General features: G+C 42.6%; 2 protein-coding genes and 1 pseudogene across 2 annotated transcripts in view; 1 reads left to right on the top strand and 2 right to left on the bottom strand.

Moving 5' to 3' along the window:
* Znf70 (zinc finger protein 70) overlaps positions 1-20825 on the bottom strand; it is an 86283-nt gene that overhangs the window by 41623 nt on the left and 23835 nt on the right. The gene's annotated exons all lie outside the window — the stretch shown is intronic.
* LOC139704978 (protein lin-28 homolog A) lies at positions 6635-7267 on the bottom strand. The gene has a single exon (XM_071609147.1). It carries the CDS (start codon positions 7265-7267, stop codon positions 6635-6637), a length of 633 nt encoding a protein of 210 aa, XP_071465248.1.
* Positions 9610-11658, top strand: LOC114081793 (lysophospholipid acyltransferase 1 pseudogene; annotated as a pseudogene).

The raw sequence follows: 20825 nt of genomic DNA, 5'->3' as shown, positions 1-20825 counted from the left end.
ATGATGGTTTCTATGCCTATTTAATTAACAAAAGCTTCTCAGTTCTAGCAGCATCTGTCCTATGTACCATGCAGTTTCCCATCTGAGAACTGGTCAGTGATCTATCCCTTAACCCTATTTTCAGTTTTCCTATCTTTTTTAGTATCAGAATAATATGTGTGCAGTACGGAGGTAAATGCAGAAAGTTAAAGGTAATCTGGGGGACATTGCGTTCCCAACCACATCCCTCTATACAATCTCTTTGGTTCTTTCTTCCTCTTGTGTTCTACTTTTTTCCCCTCTGGTCAAAAAAAAATGGGTGCATTTCTTGCTATGCACACCTGTTCCTATGCACATGTAAGTACCAGGGGAGTACCAGAAAGATACAGAGGGGAAAGGGAATTTTTGTGCCATCCTCTTGACAATATGCTCCTACATCCAAAAAATAAGGTCCTTCCTACCTCCACTGTGACTGTTGTCAGTGCTAGAGAGTGTTCTAGAGTCTGGTGTGTTTAAAATGGATTGTAGAAAACAACAAAAGGAAAGGGAAACACATTTTCTCAATCCTACTTTGAGCGTCAGGAGTCACCTTTCTCATGATGCAACCCTGAGCAAGGAGATTTTCCTGTCTCCTGTGGTGCCCTTTTCCATCCCAGGGCTGTGTGGAGTCCCCAACAGGGGAGACCAAAGAAGAAACAGAAAATTCACCTCTGAATCAGGGACACTTAAAACCCCTGTCTTCCTACCTGTGCTCTCCTCTCTGCTCTCCCTCCCCCTCCTCCTCTTTCTCCTTCTCCTTCTCCTTCTCCTTCTTCTTCTTCTTCCTGAAGTTCTGGGGATTGAACCCAGGACTTCATGCATCCTAGGCAAGTGTTCCCCAGCCCTCCTACCTTCCCTTCTATGATTTACATTTCAAATTACACACAGCTGTTTCATGCATTCTGGGAAGATTTTCTTTTTTATCTGAATTGATATGGAAAGAGAATAATGTGTGTTTACATCTTACTTGAAACCAAATCATAAATGCACTATTCTCAATATGAAAATTGAATCGGTATGAATCAAAGAAACTGAAAAATTGAGGCTGAAAATCATTTTATGTTTTCATGAGAAGCTTCAGGGCTATATATATATATATATATATATATATATATATATATATTTTTTTTTTTTTTTTTCTCTCTGATTCTGTATCTCTTATGTTCCAGGGTTTAAACCATCAATTGTATCATAGACTGTGGATGAATGGTATGCGATGGAAAAGACCCGAGAAAGCAAAGCAAAAAAAAAACTCCTGGTCCAAAAACTAATAAACTAGAATAAAACTAATAAACTAGAATAAACAGATAAACTAGAATGAATTTTCAGACAATTATGGACTTCAGATAAAGATGCTTCATTTTTAATGCTCTCCTTTTCCTTCTCAAACTCATCTTCTATAGGTCCCCTGCATGAGTAGTGCCATTGATAATCCTCATTTCAGAATTTTAATTCAGAGAGGGAGGCATCCATAAGTTCAGATGATTATCTGGCAGTCATACAACTGGAACAACATGAAAATGGAGCTGTAAATTTCACAAGTTGGTCTCTTAAAAATTTCAATACTTCTTGATACTATTTGAAGGTCCTATAAGAATTGCTTCCTTTATGATACATTATAGAGCTGAGCATGGTGATATACACCTTTAATCCCAGCTGTTCAGGAGGCTGAGGCAAGAGGATCACTTGAGCCCAGGAGTTCAAAGTCAACCTGGGAAACATAACTAGACCCCATTTCCAAAAAAGGGTGTGTGGGGGGGGGGGGGGGGAACTACACAAAGTTATAATCTATGTCCCAGCTCAATATTCTCCAGCCTGTGTTAGCTAAGTGAACTGAAGAAGAAAAGGGGATTTTTGTTTTATTTCCATCTACTTTTGAGCCTCTGATCAAGTCATCTCATGCTGTGTGTGTTCATCTTGTCACCTATAAAATGGAGGACACCCTAAAAAAATAGGTACAAAGGTTGTACAACTTCAAAAGTAATTGTCTTAATTTGTTTTAGAATACCAATGATATCTAAAGTATCACTGCAACCGATCTGGATATTTTTCTGGAACAACCCATCCCTAGTGTACAAGAACCAAGCTGAAGGTGCCATGACACTAAAAGAAAGAGAAGCAGCCTGTTTTATATTTGCACAGAATACAATCTGTTGGGAGCTTACTGAAAGAAATGTGATTCTATGCAACAGCAAGACTAAATGGATCCCTGCATTTGGTTGAGAAGGAAGAGTGTATATATTGGTCAGGATAAAAATGGCTTCATCTTCACCAAAATGTACCTGTTTTAGAATAAGCTAATACCCAAGTCAGGCATGTTCCTGGCTCAAGAGTCCTGTTGTAAAGTTCCATATGTCATTCTAATGGTTTCGTCTATTTGTACCATGTTGGAAAATCATGTAGGAAAACCAGACTAGAGTTTACTCCGGGACCGGCAATGGTGGCTATGACTTTAGATGGCTACAGTCACATCAAGATGAATCCATAGATATTATTTTGAGTCGTCTACTATGACTTTGTCAAAACAAAGAAAAGGAAATGGACTCTGGGAAAACTAGGACATTCCCAAGGAGACACAATTTTTTTGTGGTAGATGAGGGACAAGACCCTCATCTCCTGGATCTCACTCCATTGTTTTATCATAGGTCTTGAATACAGAGTAATAAACAGACTGGTACTACTACTCTCTGCCTGCACTACCTGACAAGTAGACCAGGAAGTGGATCCCATGACATTCAGTTCCCAGAGGAAACACGGTTGAGAGCTCTAGAGAAGACTAAGGAAGGGGTAGAAGAGAGAGAGAGAGAGAGAGAGAGAGAGAGAGGAAAGAAAAAGTGGATGGCAAAGGAATAAGAGGAAGATCAGGAAGAGAGAAACCTGTAGGATTTTGCAATGAGGAATTAGCAAAATCCCAATCTACCTCATCCCAGTGAGGTGATCCCATAGACTTGGTGTCTTCCATAAGCAGCTTCTCTGTGGCCATGATGTCCCCAACTCACACAGCCCTGCTGGATATGTCCTGACTCTGAGACAACCTGAAGCATATAAAACAGTGCTCTCTGACCCAACCCCAGACTGCCTTGTGATGCCAGAGAAGTTGGTCAAAGAAGTCCTGAATGCAGATCATCTGCCTAGCTCTCCAAGCTCCAAGGGTCAAGGAAGGATATGCAGGGTGAAAAGTCTTCATCTAGTACATCAGGCATCTGTTCTCTACCCACAGCTGCTAGTCATAAGCCCGGCAGAAGAAATTGTCCATGCCAATGATGGTATGGCTTCCATTACTTCTGCTAATGCCACATCTGTGGGGTCTAGGTGAGCTGTCCCAACCTTCTAACTTTCCTGGTCTTGCTATTGAGGAAGAATTAGGAACTCTGCTAATAACAGTCAGTGTCAAAAGAAGAGCAAAATCTTGGAAGTTAAAATGGAGGCCTTGGAGGGTAAAACAGACCACAGCAGACTACACGACAACTAATCCTGCCTCTCATTTTCCCCACCTGCTGCAGCACCGCAGACTCCCTGCCCCTACCCACTTACACTTCACAATTCCCAGAAATTTCTACCACAACTGACTTGAAAGACTAGGCTGCTGGGCTCCCAGTCATGTCTGACCCTCTACCTTCCACCACACCAAATGATGATAGGAGAATAATACACATACTCCCTCTCTTTGTCTCTCTTTGTCTCTTCTTGTCTCTTCCTCCCTTTAGATTCAGACCCAAATTTGGGGATTCCACCTAATGAGAACAAAGCTCCTAATCATTTAGTCAGAGCTTCAGTACCTCCCGTTTCTCATCTCCCACAACTCCTAACCCAGAACTTTTTCTTCTTCAAGATGGCCTCCTAACATTAACCTTTTTCCCCCAAATCCTCACTAACATTTATTATTATTTGTAATTTTTTAATATTTTGTTAGTTGTAGATGGACACAATACCTTTATTTTTTTTTTTTTTTTTTTTTTTTTTGAGTACCAATAAGTCTTTATTCATTGATTTTCCCAGGGAGAGGAGAAGGAAGGGAAGAGTCAGAATGTGTGTTATAAAATGATTAGAAAATAGGAAAGGAAGAAAGTATCTGGGTACAGCAAAATCAAATCATAATATAAAAACACCCCAATGGTGGGGGTCACCAAAGCCCAAGGGGGCTTAGTCTCCTGTATTTCAGGAATGAGGGGAAGAGATCAGGGAAAGAACAGATAGGTACATACTTTCCCACCCTCCCTCCCTCCCTCCCCATAAAATTCAAGATTTCACACAAAGCTTTGGTTTCTAGCAGTAAACATGGAGTTACATTCGTCCGTCTCCTATTAAACAATCTTGTGGCCACTTTGACATAAGTTTCTTGCACCTGAATAAAAGTTCCTGAGTGACTTGAACATACATTCATATTTTCTTTCCTGGTCTCCTGACCCCACTTTGTACATGGAAAGCCCCCAATTGCTTCTCTCTACTTTAGAATTACAGATTAAGTAGGTTTGATCCATGCAAACAGTAGTGTGGTATTTGGCATGAATTGCATCAAGAGCTGGTCTTGACTCCAGAGGTTAGGAACAAGGGGCAGGGAATCCCAGCTTCTTTAGGAATTCTGCATAAGTCATTTAAGAGTTGTAGAGACACTCAAAGGATTAAATGTGTATGTAGGTTTTCTTTTGAGGAAGAAGGTAGGATAAGAGTCAGGCTTTTAGGACAGAAGATCTGACCCAAAATAGCAAACAGGGAAAGAGGAACATAAAAGATGGTTTAAGACCCCCATTTCAAGAAGAGGGCCCCCCAAACTTATGTTTCAGATCCTTTTGCCTGGTGCAGAACCTTCTGTCAAAGATGCTTTGGCTATTTTTCTCTCAATACAAAAAGAAGTTTGTAAACAATAAAACCCCAAAAGAACATGGAGAAAGACCAACACATTATATTTACACAAACTAGGCCACCTAGCAATCACCAACTCAGAGACTCAGTAAAGTCCTACAAAGCCCAGACAAATATAATAACTAGAGGGGGGCAGCATCTGGGGGAGACAAGAAACCAGGATCAGACACACACCACCCAATGCGTTCTATTGCATTTATCCCGTTTCAACACAGTGAGGTAGGTTTGCGGTGATCTCACAGCATGTAAACGAAACCCCCTTTCTTTCCTCTTTTAGCTACCTTGACACTACTCATAATTATTGCAGCAGGGCAGGACACTGGCTCTGGGCGCCACATAGAGTCCTTGCTATGGGTCTCCCTGGAAGCCAAGAGTTTTGGAAGGTTAAGGATTTTAGCCCTTTGTTCATATAGCCTTCCTAGTACAGCACAGGGTGGGATAAGGGTACTGGTCTTTGAACTCAACCTTACTCTCCTTTTTAAAAAAAATTTTAAAACAAAAACACATATACACCCTGTTGTACATGGTAGGCCTAGGCTAATCTGGTGAAGGATGGGTCTATAAAGCAAGTTCCATGCCTTAGCATTAGACAACCATCACTTAACTTTGGCTTCCTCTCTGGACCTGTTAACCTGGCCCCCACCTCTCAAACTTCCCTGCACCACTTTTTTTTTGTTTAGACTAATTTCCAGTCTTCCAGTACAAGGAGATCAAGTCATGGGGCAACTCAATTAAAACCTAGTCTCCTATGAAACATTTAAGGTGGAGGGGGTTTCAAGAGGACAGTATAGCAGAAAAGCGAGCTCTAATTGGCAGAAATGAGGTAGTTCAATAGGCTGTGCACTCCAAATGGTTGCTCTCCATGGTGATAAAAACAACAACAAAAATTATTCCTGCTGTGCAGACCTGGAGCTGCTGCCGCCTTATCCCTGAGATTGCTCATGTACCTGAGAACACAGTGCAGGAATGAGGGCCTTAGATTAAAATATACAAAAATACAAAACCAGAATATTTATATTAAGGGGGGAAAAAAAAAGTTAAAATGCACAAGATACGTCATTCGCACACAGATAGTGCAGTTGGCATCCTGGAGAAAGTGGGACCCAAGGTGCAGTTATCCAAGGGAGCAAATAAATAAAATCACATTGGCCCAGAAAGAGTGGGAGTGAGCTAGGAGCAGTGGGTCTGCAGCTGTTTCCCCAACCACCCCTTTTGCCTATCCTCACAACCCATGACTTGGGACAGTTTCCAGCACTATATCCCAAGATTGGATTATGAGGAAGGTAACAAGATGTGAAAATCCTGCTTTGCTCCTGAGATTCTCCCACAGAATGTGGTAGTTTGTGGGTTGGGTCCATTCATCTGATCTTCTGTGTTAACTGTTTCATGCCCTGGCAAGGGAAATATTATTACATTTCCTTCTTTGAAAGGAAAACAACCTCCCTATCATCCAGGCCACTTTCAAAAGCTAGAGGTTTTGGGGTGAAGAATCAGATAAAGCACACAGGTTTTAAGGTGGCTTTGCCCCAAAGCCCTTACTTGCATTTCGATAGAGCATGGCTGGAGTTCCTTTGCCTCGCCCCTTCCCCCCACTGAAAGGGAAGATGGGATGATGCAGGGGAACCCCGGCCTGAGAAACTTGGCACTGCCAGCTACCCCCAACCCACCCTTATCCCCACTTTCTCCACTCTGCCGATTGATGCCTGCTCCTTGAACTCCTGATAGCAAAAGAATAGCCCCCACCCGCTATGGCTCAATTCTGGGCCTCTGCAGGGAGCAGGGCAGGGCTGTGGATCTCTTCTTCTTCCTCCCGGAAATAGGCTGGCTTGCCCTGGGAGCTGGGCGCCTGCTGGGCCTTCAGTGGACATGAGGCTACCATATGATTGATGCTTTGGCAGAAGTGGCACTTCTTGGGCTGGGGTGGCAGCTTGCATTCCTTGGCATGATGATCTAGCCCACCACAGTTGTAGCACCTGTCTCCTTTGGATCTGCGTTTTTGCATGTTCTTCCCTTTTGGCCGCCTCTCACTCCCAATACAGAACACACCACCAGGGCCAGTAACACGGATGGATTCCAGGCCCTTGGCAGACTTCTTAAAGGTAAACTCCACTGCCTCGCCCTCCTTCAGGCTCCGGAAGCCCTCCATATGCAGCTTACTCTGGTGCACAAAGACGTCCACTGGGGGATCGAGCGCGACCCCGGCGCGGGCGGTCATGGACAGGAAGCCGAACCCCATGCGCACGTTGAACCACTTACAGATGCCGGCACCGTGCAGCAACTGTGGCTCGTCTGCTGCCCGGGCCGCGTCCGCCGGCGCCTCCTCGGGCGCCTTCTCCGCCGCTTTGGTGCAGCCACCTGCAAACTGCTGGTTGGACACCGAGCCCATGGTCGTCTGTTGAGCCCGTGGCCCCGGGCCCCTAGTCGGGCGGCTGCTGGCCCCAGAGAAGTCCGCAGGCCACAATACCTTTATTTTACTTATTTATTTTTATGTGGTGCTGAAGATCGAACCCAGTGACTCACACATGGTAGGCAAATGCTCTATCATTGAGCCACAACCCCAGCCCAATTATTATTTGTATTCTTGATAGATTGTCATTCTGACTGGAGTGAGATGAAATCTCAGAGTAGTTTTGATTTGCATTTCCCTAATTGCTAGAGATGTTAAATTTTTTCAAGTGGTATTTGCTGACCATTTGTATTTCTTCTTTGAGAAGGGTCTAAGTCCTTTTCTCATTTATTGATTGGATTATTTGGGTTTTGGTGTTAAGGTTTTTTGAGTTCTTTGTGTATTCTGGGCATTAATACCCTAACTGAGGAGGAGGTGGCCAAAAATCTCCCATTCTGTAGGCTCTGCCTTGATCCTCTCATTTTCTTTGATATGCAGAGCTTTTTAATTTGATACCATCCCACTTCATGATTTTTTATTTCTTGTGCTTTAGGAATCTTATTAAGTAAGTCAGTTCCTATGCCAACATGTTGGAGAGTTGGGCCTACATTTTCTTCTTGAAGTTGCAGGGTTTCTGATCTACTTCCTAGATCTTTGATCCACTTTGAGTTTTGTGCAGGACGAGAGATAGGGGTTCAATTCCATTCTGTTACATATGGATTTCTAGTTTTCCCAGCACCATTTATTAAAGAGGCCGTATTTTCTCCAGTATATGTTTATGGCACCTTTGTGTGAGATAACTATTTATGTGGGTTTGTCTCTGTGTCCTCTTTTCTATTCCATTAATCATCATGCCTGTCTTGGTGCCAATACTATTCTGGTTTTGTTATTCTAGCTCTGGTATTTTGATGCCTCCTCCTTCACTTTTCTGACTAAGAATTGCTTTGGCTATTCTAAGTCTCTTGTTAGTTTTCCAAATTAATTTCAAAACTGCTTTTTCTAGTTCTGTGAAGAATATAATTGGAATTTTTAAAGGAATTGCATTAAATCTGTATAGTGCTTTTGGTAGTATGGCCATTTTGATTATGTTAATTCTGCCTATTCAAAAACATGGGAGATCTTTCCATCTTCCAAGGTCGTCTTCAATTTTCCTCTATAGTGTTCCATAATTTCCATTTTAGAGATCCTTCACCTCTTTTGTTAGATTGATTCCCAAGTATTTTTAAGGCTACTATGAATGGGATAGTTTTCCTAATTTCTTTTTCAGCAGTTAGGAATATCAGAATATAGGAATATAGGAATATGATTGATTTATGACTGTTAATCTTATGTCCTGCTACTTTGCTAAATTCATATCTGAGTTCTAGAAGTCTTCTGGTAGAGGTTTTAGGTTACCTTTGTACCTTTCTTGAAAATCAATTGTCCCTTTATATGTGATTCTAAAGAACCTCTGTTCTGTTTTACTGACCTATTGTAACTAACTCTTTTTTAATTTGTTTATTTTAATTGGGTATATATAACAGCAGAATGTGTTTTGGTTCATTGTATGCAATTGAAGCACAACTTTTCATTTCTCCGGCTGTACACAATGTAGCATCGTACCATATGTGCAGTCATACATGTACCTAGAGTAAAGATGTCCATCTCATTCCACCATCTTTCCTGCCACCATGAACCCTCCCTATCCCTCCCTCACCTTTGCCCCATCAAAGCCCCTCCATTTTTTAAAGAATATTTTTTAGTTTTGGGTGGACATAATATCTTCATTTTATTTTTATGCAGTGCTGAGGACCGAAACCAGTGCCTCATGCATGCTACACGAGCACTCTACCACTTGAGCCACAACCCCAGCCCAAGTTCCTCCATTTTTAACTCTTGATTATAATAAATTCTCTTCCTGACTGCTTTTCACTGGCTCCCCCTGCTTGATGCCCTCACCATTTTAATCCACATACCTAGACATACTGAAAATGAATTTTATGAGTTCAGTGGAACTTGGATTCAAACTAGGGTTACTTCAGAGAACCACTTTTAAAATATTGAGATGTAAAAACTGTATTTTACAGATAAATAAACTCAAACAAATTCATGGTCATCTGTCCCAGAAAGCTGTTCGGTATGTGTGGGAGCATGTAAAAGCCAGGTGAAGAAAGGTAATCCTAAAACATCGTTATTGGGTAATGAAAAAAAAAAGAGAGAGAATACAGATAGGAAAACTTGAGTACTAAATGTTAAAATAATTTATTTCTATAAGTGCTTTAAAAATTAATTTGCATTGTGAGATAATTGAACAAATCCTTATAAGATAAAATACAGAAATTTAAAGAATAGCCCAGCTTCCCATGGCCAGTGGCCACCATGCCAACACCAAGTTTGTGCTCAGATGGTTTGTGGCAGTTGCCATCCCCTGTCTCTCACTCAGTCCCCCACAAGGCAGGCAGCAACTGCATGCCTCTCTGAATAGGTATTCACAAGCACCCAGGTTGGAGGACACCAAGAAAGGTGGCATGGACTGGGGTCTTGGAAGCCACCTCCAGAAGATGCAGGATGACAGAAGGGCCCCTCCATCTGTCTGCTCCCACTCAGTGAGCATCCCATTGGACCAGATATACATTTTTTTGTGGCAAAGGGATATTACAACATGTCATATCAGTGAAATGGAATCATATGATATGTGACCCTTTGTCTTTGGCTTTTTTTTTTTTCTTCTTTGGTACTGGGGATTAAACCCAGGGGCATTTAAACATTGAGCCACATCCCCAGCCCTTTTTATTTTTTGAGATAGGGCTTCACTAAGTTGCTGAGGCTGACTTTGAACTTGCAATCCTCCTGCCTCAGCCTCCCCAGCTGCTGGGATTGCAGGCATGTGACACCACACCCAGACAAAATATACATCTTTCACTATGGAGTTCTCACTATGTATTTTTCCGGGCCTCTGATGATTGTCACTCAGAAGACCACAATCTTGACTTTCCATTGTGTCAAAGAGAAGACCTCTCTGCTAAGCAATATCAAGTTCCTATAAAAGCGAAACTCTCTTTTCTGGAATATTTAAACTGCCTTCTCAATCTCATGAGTGTCATAGCTGATCCTTGTAACAATTTCAAGGATTACATAGTCTTCACTGAAAGGAGACATTTGCACATGAAGTTTCTGGAAGTGAACTGGAAGCACAAATGTTTCCACAGCTTACCAGAGCCTTTTCCCACTGGAGCTATGCATTATGTTGGCGTCTCTCATTTTGTTTTTGACACTCATGAAGTCCTTCCCAGTTGTTAATTGCCTTGCTGATGACTGGTTTGTCCATAAAGCACAATTTCTGACTCAACTCTGCTACTTATATGTCATTGTGCACACCTCAAAGCCCAAGTATTTTTTTGCATGAACACTGGCTGATGCAGTGAACAACTCTGGCTCTGGCTTCAGTGGAGTAGATAAGAATCAAAAGTTCTAATGGGATCTACTTTCTATACCTGAACATCTGGAGAACTGAGACAGCCATAAGTTTCAAAATGTACTTAAAGAATTGAAATATTCAAACAGTGTCTTGGCTAAAGTACATATGTTATGAGTAGGTTCCATGGTACCCTATGATGCTCACCTTTATTCTACCTGTGGCATGGTGTCTATCCTTTATTCTACTTTACATTTTTTTTTCTACCTTAATTTTATCTGTGCACTATACTTGTACATAGTGGTGGAATTTGTTGTTACATATTCATTCATGCACACAATATAACAATATAATTTGGCCAGTATTGCTCCCCAGCATTTCCCACTTCACTCCCCACTTCCCACCCCTTGGTCCCTTTCCTCTACTGAACACCCTTTGATTTTCATGAGATCCACCCCCACCTTTCTTTTCCTTTTTCCTCTCTAGCTTCCACATGTGACAGAAAACATTCATTCCTTGACCTTCTGAGTTTGACTTATTTCACTTAACCTCATGGTCTCTTGTTCTATTCATTTTCCTGCAAATTACAAGTCTTGCTTTATAAAAATATTCCCTGAAGTAAAAAAAAATCATGTAAACACTGCCTCTAAGTCTTATAATTTCACTTTTCTTTATGGCTGAATAAAACTCTATGTGTGTGTGTGTGTGTGTGTGTGTGTGTGTGTGTGTGTGTATCTCACACTTTCTTTATCCATGTGTTCATGGACAGCTGGGCTGGTTCATAGTTTGTGTATTGTGAATTGTGCTGCTATAAAGATGGGTATTGCCTGTATCACTGTGGATACTACTTTACCCTCTTAACTGGCATCTTTATCTTAGTAGCAGCTAGGGGGTAAGAAACAACTACAGATATTGCATCTTTTCTTCAAACATTCTCAAGGTTGTTTATAACTGTTATGATTTAGATATTAGGTGTCCCCCAAAAGCTCATGTGTGAGACAATGCAACAACATTCATAGGTGAAGTGATTGGGTTATGAGAGCCGTAACCAATCAGTGACTTAATCCCCTGATGGAGATTAACTGAGTGGTAACTGATGGCATGCTGGGATGACTGGAAGAGGGATCACTGGGGGCATGCTTGGGGGGGTATATATTTTGTATCTGGCAAGTGGAATCAGAGTCAGTCTCTCTCTCTTTCTCTCTCTCTCTCTCTCTCTCCCCCCCCCCTCTCTCTCTCTCTCTCTCTCTCTCTCTCTCCCTCCCTCCCTCTCTCTCTCTCTCTCTCTCTCTCTCTCTCTCTCTCTCTCTCTCTCTCCCTATCCCTCTCTCTCCTTCCTGATCATCATGTTAGCTTCCCTCTACCACACTCTTCGGCCATGATGTTTTGCCTCTCCCCAAGGCTCAAGGAATGTAGCTGACTGAGACTATAGATTGAGACCTTGGAACAGTGAGCCCAAAATAAACTTTTCCTTCTCTTAAATTGTTCTTGTCAGGTCTTTTAGTTACAGCAGCAAGAAAGCTGATTAAAACCATGACTTAATTACTGGGGCTGCCACTCAGTATACAGTGCCACCCTTAGTTATGTTGGCAGTTGAAACCAACCATCACTTTATACAAGTCAATGTACTTTTTTTGCACATCATAAGTCTTCTGATAATATTTTTCTGCCAATCAAACCACAAGGTCATATTTAAAGGCAGTTGTAGACTGTGAATTCTGTTAATAAGAAGAAAACAGATTGATACCTTCAAGAACGCTGAACAATTAAAATTGCGAACTATTGGAAATATGAGACAAAAAGGCTTAAAGTTTTTCCCAGTGAATTGGAGGCAGTGTTTACATGATTTTTTTTTACTTCAGAGAGTATTTTTATAAAGCAAGATTTTTTGTACAGATAAACTGGCCATGTCAAATTAATTTCTTTTAATACTTTATAGGATCTTTTAGTGGTGTAGAGGTATGGAGAATGTGCCAGAGCTTTAGAGATGGTCCAATCAGGCTGCTAGGTCTTTGTTTTATTTTTCCTCTCAGTTTTTTATTGGTTCATTATAGTTGTACATATTGATGGGATTTTTACATATTCATACATACACACAATATAACAATATAATTTTGGACAATATCATTCCCCAGCATTTACCCCTTCTCTCCCTACCTCCCACCCCTTGGTCCCTTTCTTCTACTGATCTTCCTTTGATTTTTAGGAGATCCACCCCCATCTTTGTTTTCTTTTTACCTCTCTAGCTTCTGGGACTTTGCTTTTTTGATATGATTTCCATCCACTGAAATCTGGATGCTGGGAATTCAGGCATATTTGGCTCCCAAAGTCAGAAAGTGGTTGCTGAGAAGATCTGTCATAGATGTCTTAAATCTAAACATAACCAGACCTGGTTGTTCCTTGGGAAGCTCCAAATCCTCTAATGTGTGACATTATTTGTTTGTGGATACAATAACTACACTCAGAAGACCGTGGAGGAGAGGAATCTTGGAGGGAGATTTTCAGGGTACTGAAAACTCTGCAAGCTAGGAGGACTAAGTCTGAGTACTTGAATAGACTGATATGTCCTCAAATAGGCTGCATCGCCCCCCCCCCAAGGAATGTAACTCTTCCCTTTTGTTCTTTCTTATCTGAGCCAAGATTAGAAATCAAAACGCCTCCTGTGTGTGTACACCAGGAGCCTGGGAGGGGTACCGTTTCCATTTCACATACACTTGCTTTCATCTGCTTGCCCAGGGATGGCCTGAGAAGACACCCAATATTCATACATCACAGGCAGGAGAATGCCTTCTAAAGAAATAATCTTTTTGAAATAAAATTTGAAGTCATATAGAAGTTTCATAAGAAGAATCAGATGCTTCTCTCTTTTCTCCCCTCATTTTATGACGGTGTTAATGATCATGGTCATGATGTATGCATAAACTGATTTTCATTTTTTATTTCATATTTGATTAAATTCTGTTTTGTTTTAGTTAAACCATCATATTGGAAAGCAGAAATTGAAATACAGTTTTCTTTTCTCTCTTTGTAATAAATATATGGTGGTTCCTTTTGGGGATTTCGGTTGGGTAATATTCCATGTGGGAAAAGGAAACATGGTATTAAGTCATGTGAAAAATGCTAATGCTAATGATAAAATGCATGCTGTGAAGGTGTGCCTTCAATCAAATGACTTAGGAAGAGAAAACTTGTCCAAATCAGATGGTAGTTTCTCACTGAATAAACATAATTTAAGAATATTTTGAAATGTTTTTATTTGCCAAATGCATTGAGATACTAGGTATAATATAGAGCATTTCTTAGAACCAACTTGTCTTTATTTTTCATCCCGGTAGGGTGATTTGTTGTATGATAGTCATTGTCTTATACATGTGGGTGTAAATAAGCTTAAACTTCTCTTAGAAGTGAACAAGAAATACACATTGTCAACTTATTGAAAATTTTTTTATGTTCTGACTCCTTTTTCTTTGCATTGACAGTTTGAGAGATTTTGTTTTAATTGTTATTAAAAAAAACAAACCTTGGTAACTTCAGTGAAATCCCATGAAAACAATATAAGAACAGTAACAGTGAGGTGCTAATAATAATCAGAACTGGCATATTTCAGGTCAATATTCTTCTTTGCCTATAACAATCACAAATCCTAGATTAATTTGACTTGCTGACCTTCACCACTATCTGCGGGCTAAACTGGGTCCCTGGTGATGGGGGTGGCAGAAAGCTGCTTGTGGACAACCTTTGCAGCCCAGCCTAATCCTCATGCTCCCCCTCCCCAACACACACACACACACACACACACACACACACACACACATACACTGTGCTCCCAGAGAAAGCAGAATCTGATTTCAGGACAGCTGGATTCGACACCATTAGTCTTTGTTCTCCTGAGCAACTGACCCTTTGGGGTCACCTGCTATGAAATGGGGAGGCCTCTTCTGACCTTAAGAAACTCATTTTTTTTGAGAGGAGAGAGAGAGAGAGAGAGAACTTTTTAATATTTATTTTTTAATTCTCGGCGGACACAACATCTTTGTTTGTATGTGGTGCTGAGGATCGAACCCAGGCCGCATGAATGCCAGGCGAATGCGCTACCGCTTGAGCCACAACCCCAGCCCTAAGAAACTCATTTTTTAAAATCAAATGATAGAAAACCCTTGAAGGGGTCTAATTACTTAAAATCAGATTCAGAGGGGTCAGCCACTGACCCAGGTCTTGGAATTTCCCATACTTCTTTCATGACAGTCCCCGAAGGGGACTCAGCAAAGAGTTCTATTTGCTGGGAACAGTCATCTCCAAGTCTGAATAAGCAGGAGGTTTCAGTTTCATCAAATCCACCACCACAGGCCCAAAGCAACAAGGCCAACCAATCATGGACTAAAGTCTCCAAAGTTGTGAGCCAAAATAAACCTCTCTGTATAAGTTTATTTTCTCTAGTATTTGCTAAACGGACAGAAATTTAACACAGCAGGAATGTGGAATCAGAGTTCTGCTCCTGCATCCTAATCCCCACTCTCCCTGCTGAAGAGCTCCAGCACTTTCCAGTTCAGGCTTTCCTACTGTTGGTCTCTTCTGCCCCCTAGTGGATTCTCTCCTTCAGCTTGTACTCCAAGCAGCCAGGTAGAGAGTTTGAAGTTAAAGAACTGAAATTTCCCAAAATCCTAACCTCCAGTTCCAGGCTTGCTCCACACCATGTCCAAAAAGGACTGGTCTTCCTAGGTCCCTTACTGGTCCTGGTCAAGTCCCAGGACACAGTCTTTACACCAAGTTGCTAGGTGTCTTAGGCAAGAAATCCTCACTCTCTGTCTCCATTAACTCATCAGAAGGAGCTAGAAAATCTTTGCTGGGTAGGTAATTCTGATACATCTACAGAGGGAGAAAGGACTCTAACCTGATTTCCTGGTAAAGAGCTAAGGTAGGGGTTGCCCCCACCAAGGATCTACAAAGACAGTCCCCAATTATAAGGATTCTGAAAGACTTAGAACCTTGGTTAAGTTCCCAGGCAAATTCTTTGTCATTCTTTGCTTCAGATCATCCAGGGTCTTCCAGGGGGAAGATATAGACAATAAGGACCAGTGGCTAGTGTTTAGGGACAGCAGGGCTCCATGAGCATGTTCTGTATTTTGTGGGGGTAAGGGCAGTGGGGATTTAACTCAGGACTTGGCCCATGCTGAGCACTATTCTACCACCAAGCTATACCCCCAGCCCTGTTCTGTGATGATCCAAGAGAAGGGGTGTTCTGCAAAGCAAACTGAGAGGGGATCAAGGGCTTGTCTTGGTCTCCCTCAAGTACATACACTCACTGACTTGTTTATAAACATTTATTGGGGGCAAACCTGGGGACACAAAGAGGGTAGATCTGATCCAAGGGGGTCTGTCCAGTGATGGAGAGAAACCCATGGCTATTTTAGGAGCAATGAAGGGAAAGGAAGAATGCTCCCTTTATGGGCGGTATATCCATGTGGATCTCACAGATGAATGGGCACTGGCTGGTGCTGGGGGCACCTAGCAGAGGCAGTAGCAGGCAGTGGAGAGGGAAGGGTGTGTCCCAAGGATAACAAGAAGCACACGGGGTGGGGCCAGAAGACCACAAAGTTTCCAAGCATTGGTCCTGCAGTCCAGAGGCATACTTTAGAGAAATCTAAATAGGGGCCTGTTAAGAGTCAGGCTTCATTTTGAAAAAACGTTTTTCAAAAGGTGTGAGGCCAGATTTGAAGATGGGGACCCCAGCACTAGGGATGGCAAGAGGCATAGTTCCACATGGTGACCAGGAGCCAAAATTCCTATGAAATTGATGAGTGACAATACCAGAGAGGAATGGACACTTGTGGACTGTCTGTAGGCATTTAAATGTACAACCAACTTAGAAGAGGCAGCAAGTCATTAAAAGAGAGTGTTTATCTAAAGTATATAATTCCATAATTCCACTGCTAGGAATTTTTCCTGGTAGAGCAGGAAATAATCAAAGCCATAACCAAAGACTTACAAACAAAATGTTTAGTTCAACATTAATAATGATAGGAAAAAAACTAGAAATAGTCCAAATATCCATGAGAAAGAGTGGGACAAAGCAGTGTGACACAACCATCATAAAGCATCTTACACAAACCTTCAAAATGTTTGTGAAAAATAGAATCTGGCGTGAAAGTTAACACTCAATGAAGTTTTATTATTATTATTATTATTATTATTATTATTATTATTATTATTATGAAAAATAAAGACATCAGTATCATAAAAATATTTCTGAAGCATTTCTAATATAAGAAAATTCATATTTTCAAAAGAAAGATACTAATAAATAGAATGCTTCCAATGAAGTTCTGAATACATATGTGCTTGTAATGGTTAATCTTGATCATCAAATTGATTGGATTGAGAGACGTCCAAGAAATTAACAAACTGCACTCCTGGGTGTGTCTTTGAGGGTGTTTCCAGAGATAGTTTGTACATAGGACAGCAAACTGAGGGGGTGGCTCTACCCAATAGGTTGGAGACCCAGAGGAAAAGTGGAAGAAGGAGCAGGTACAAGTTGAATTCTTGCACCGAAGCGTCTTTTGCTGCTGCCATCACCCACGGACATCAGACAACAGCTTCTTCAGCCCTTCAATGTGCACTTGCACCAGTGGCTCTCCACGGAGCTTCCAGGCCTTCAGCCTTGGGTTGCATCATTAGTCCCTCTTGTTCTGAGACTCCAGCTTCTTAAACTGAGCAGCTACTGGTTTCTCTGGCTCTCCAGTATGTAGACGGCCATTGGGACTAGCCTCTGATGGTATAAACCAATCTAATAAATCTCCTTTTTATATGTGTGTGTGTGTGTGTGTGTGTGTGTATTCTGTTTCTCTAGAGAATCCTGACTGATCACTCCCCTTCCTCCTCCCAGTACAGGACCCCCCTAATCCCTGGTCCTTCCTGGACAGTCATCCATGGCTGGGACTTCCTGAGATACTTTTTCTCCCCACTCTTTTTGGGCCAGTCTAACCTACTCCATGTCCTTTCTTCCTCAGCCTGGAAACCCTGCTGTGGGCCAACCCACAGGAATCCCCTCTTCCTCTCCGTCCTGCTCAGCTCCTGCCCACCCCCAATCCCTCCCCATCACTCCTGATAGTCCATGGAATTAAGAACATTTAGTGCTGTTGACTTCACAAGCTCTTAAATTCTTCAATTTCTTATCCAGTGGTAGGTTCAGAGCTAAAAGAGAAATCAGAAGAAGCTGGGAAGAAACTGCCACACAAAAAGCCCACAAGAACTTTAGGACACTTGCCAAAGATAAGCTCCTAACTCCCAGGGAACCAGTGTGAGGAAGGAAATAGGTGCCTCATAATTTCTATGAGGCTAAACAAAGTCTTTGCTGGAGGGAATTTATGTTTTGACACTGAGAGAGGGTGTCTTGTACAATTAGAAGTAAGGACATTTTTACCTGAGGCTTCAGCACTCAGGGGACCTGGGCTCTCTCTCACACACACAGGTGACCAACCAGTGGCCTCAGGACATGGTGATTCTCTAAACTCTGTGACACAGAAGGTCACCTGTCAGCTTCCTTTGGTGGAGAAAGCAATATTCATTGGAAACACTTCATTCAATGGTGAATGTCAGCAGGAAAACTAGGTCCTTTACTGATATTTTCTCTGTGAGGCTGACTAGCAGGATCTAGAGCTCCAAACACTGACAATGAAGGAGACAACTATACCCAGCCCCATCCCAGCCCCTCCTGCAGTCCCTGGGCTTCAGCCCCTTCACTGTACCATGGGAGTTAGAGGCAGTGGGTCTCAAGACCAAGGGTCAGGTCTGTGTCACCATGAGTGGGGGCTGTGAGGGTACAAGGTGTCTCCCCATCAGCTCCTATCAGAGTCTCCTGTGGCTACTGAAACATATCACCTCAAATATAGTGGCTTAAACTAATATGCATTTATTCTCTCATAGGTCTGGAGGTCAGAATGTATTTGGGGTGGGGTGGGGATTAAAACCAACGTGTCAGCAGGGCTGGGCTCCTTCCAGAGGCTCTGGAAAAGAATCCATTTCCTGGCCTTTTCCAATTCTTAGAGGACACTGCATTCCTGGGCCACCTTAGTGACCCCAGATATCTATCTCCTGGCTCTTTCCTCCAACTTCAAAGTTGGTAATGCAACATCTACAAATCTCTCTTTCTGCCCTTTAAGTCTGTCTCTCCCTTTTTCTCTCCCTCCTCTCTTCTCTTTCTCTCTCTCTCTTCTCCCTCTCCCTCTCCCTGTTTCTCTCCTTTGCTTTCATCCCCACATCTTCTCTCACTCTGACCTCCCATCTCCCTCTTTCCCTTGTAAATACCCTGCCTTGAGACCACCCAGATAATCTGGAGCTATCTCTCAGGCTCCTTAACATCATCCTCTCTGTAAGATTCTTGTGCTCACACAATATAACACATTCCCAGTTTGTGGGGTTAGGAAGCACAGTCTTTGGAGTCCCTCATTCAGCTTACCTTAGCTCCATTCTCAGTTCTCTGGGTATTTGGAGAGCCTTCTTCCCTATTCCTCTCCCTCCATGTGTCCTGTACAGTCTCTGGTTTGGGCTACCATTGGGGCCTTCCAGCCCAGGCTCAATCCTGCCATCCTCCCCAGTCTCCCATGGCCTTGTCTGCTTTGGGAGTCATGCAGAAGGGGCTGCTTTCAGGCACAGCTCTGAGGCATTTCCTTCCTATGCCCCCCAACAAGTTCTCTCCAGACCTACTTCATTGCCAAACCACCCTTGAAGGAAGAACCTATGAGAATCCTCATCACATGGTAGAGAAATGATGGCCCAGAGACCCTGACTGACCTGATCAAAGCTACAGAAGAGACTCAAGTCCCAATCTCATTGCTAACTCAGGTGCTGGCTACCCTCAGTCCATACCAGATGGACCCCTGCTCTATCCAGCTTTCTCCATGGAGAGCTCAGGGCCCACAGGACCTAGGACACCTGCCCCAGGAACCATAACCTAGGGACAGGGACTTCAGACAAGGTTCCTTGTACTTTTTACCCTACTTCTAGATTAAAAAAAAAAAATCAAGGTTGAGACACGTGGGGAAGGGACCATGAAAGGGTCCAGACCTTGTGTGGAGTCTCCAGGAAGGGGGGGGGGGTCCCTCTTCCTGGAGATGCCACACAAGACCTGGTCCAGGGCTCTTGCTCTCCCCTACCTCTGGGAGGGTCAGTTTTTGGCAAGTGCCTCTTTCAGCCCAATATCTGCTCTCTATACCCAGTTGCTCCCTCTAGTTCCAGGAATTCTCAGCAATATCTTAATGAAGGACAGGGAGAGCTTTCCCAAGGGAAGAACCATGGAGCTTGGGGTTAGGAGTCCAGGAAAAGGGGAACCCATGGTCTTCTCAGGACCCAGAACTAAGGATCAGTAGGGACTCCAGGAATGACTGTTGAAGGTGACTGTGAAACTCCCTGGGAAAAGGCCAGGACAGCACACACATGTCCTGCAGAATACCAGGCCTGTCCCCATTTTCACCTCCTGATCCCTGTAGTATACTTCCACTCTTGTCCCAGGAACCATGGCCTAGGGACAGAGACTTCAGACAAGGTTCCTTGTACTTTTTCCCCTTCTTCTAGATTAAAAACCTAAAGTTGTTAGGGCCCAGAAATCAGCTGGTATGAGCTGGGTCATAGCTCAGTGGCAGAGTGCTTGCCTAGCACATTTAAGGGACTGGGTTTGATCCATAGCACCACATTAAATAAATAAATACATACATACATACATACATACATACATACATACATACATACATACTGTCCATCTACAACTATAAAAAAATTTTAAAGAAATCAGCTGGCACCGTGGACATTCAGTGACCATTGACTTGAGATGAGAATCAGGAAAGCCCTATCACTAAGTCCGAGTACTTATAAGGCCATAGGAATAGGGATCATTCACCATAAGGGGTGGTCTGTGTGGAAACATGCCTGGTAGATACCCTGGGAGTCATCCTGATCATCAGCTACTCTGTCCCCAGTATAGACACAGGGCTTCTGATGACTCTAGCTCTGTGATACAGGGCATCCTATGGGTGAAGGTGAGGAGGTCAGCAAGAGCAAAAGCACAAGAAAGTACACTTCTTGCTTCCTTCATGGCTAAGGCCAGCACACACAGGCCCCACTGAAGCACCCCGGTCCCTCCACCTTGAAGACCCCAGACTCCTGTTTCCT

Source organism: Marmota flaviventris, chromosome 1 (assembly GCF_047511675.1).
Source record: "Marmota flaviventris isolate mMarFla1 chromosome 1, mMarFla1.hap1, whole genome shotgun sequence".
NCBI lineage: Eukaryota > Metazoa > Chordata > Mammalia > Rodentia > Sciuridae > Marmota > Marmota flaviventris.
This window is presented reverse-complemented; position numbering and strand designations above follow the sequence as displayed.

Coding starts and splice junctions, on each gene's coding strand:
- LOC139704978 (XM_071609147.1), bottom strand. CDS start 7,267: ATGGGCTCGGTGTCCAACCAGCAGTTTGCAGGTGGCTGCACCAAAGCG.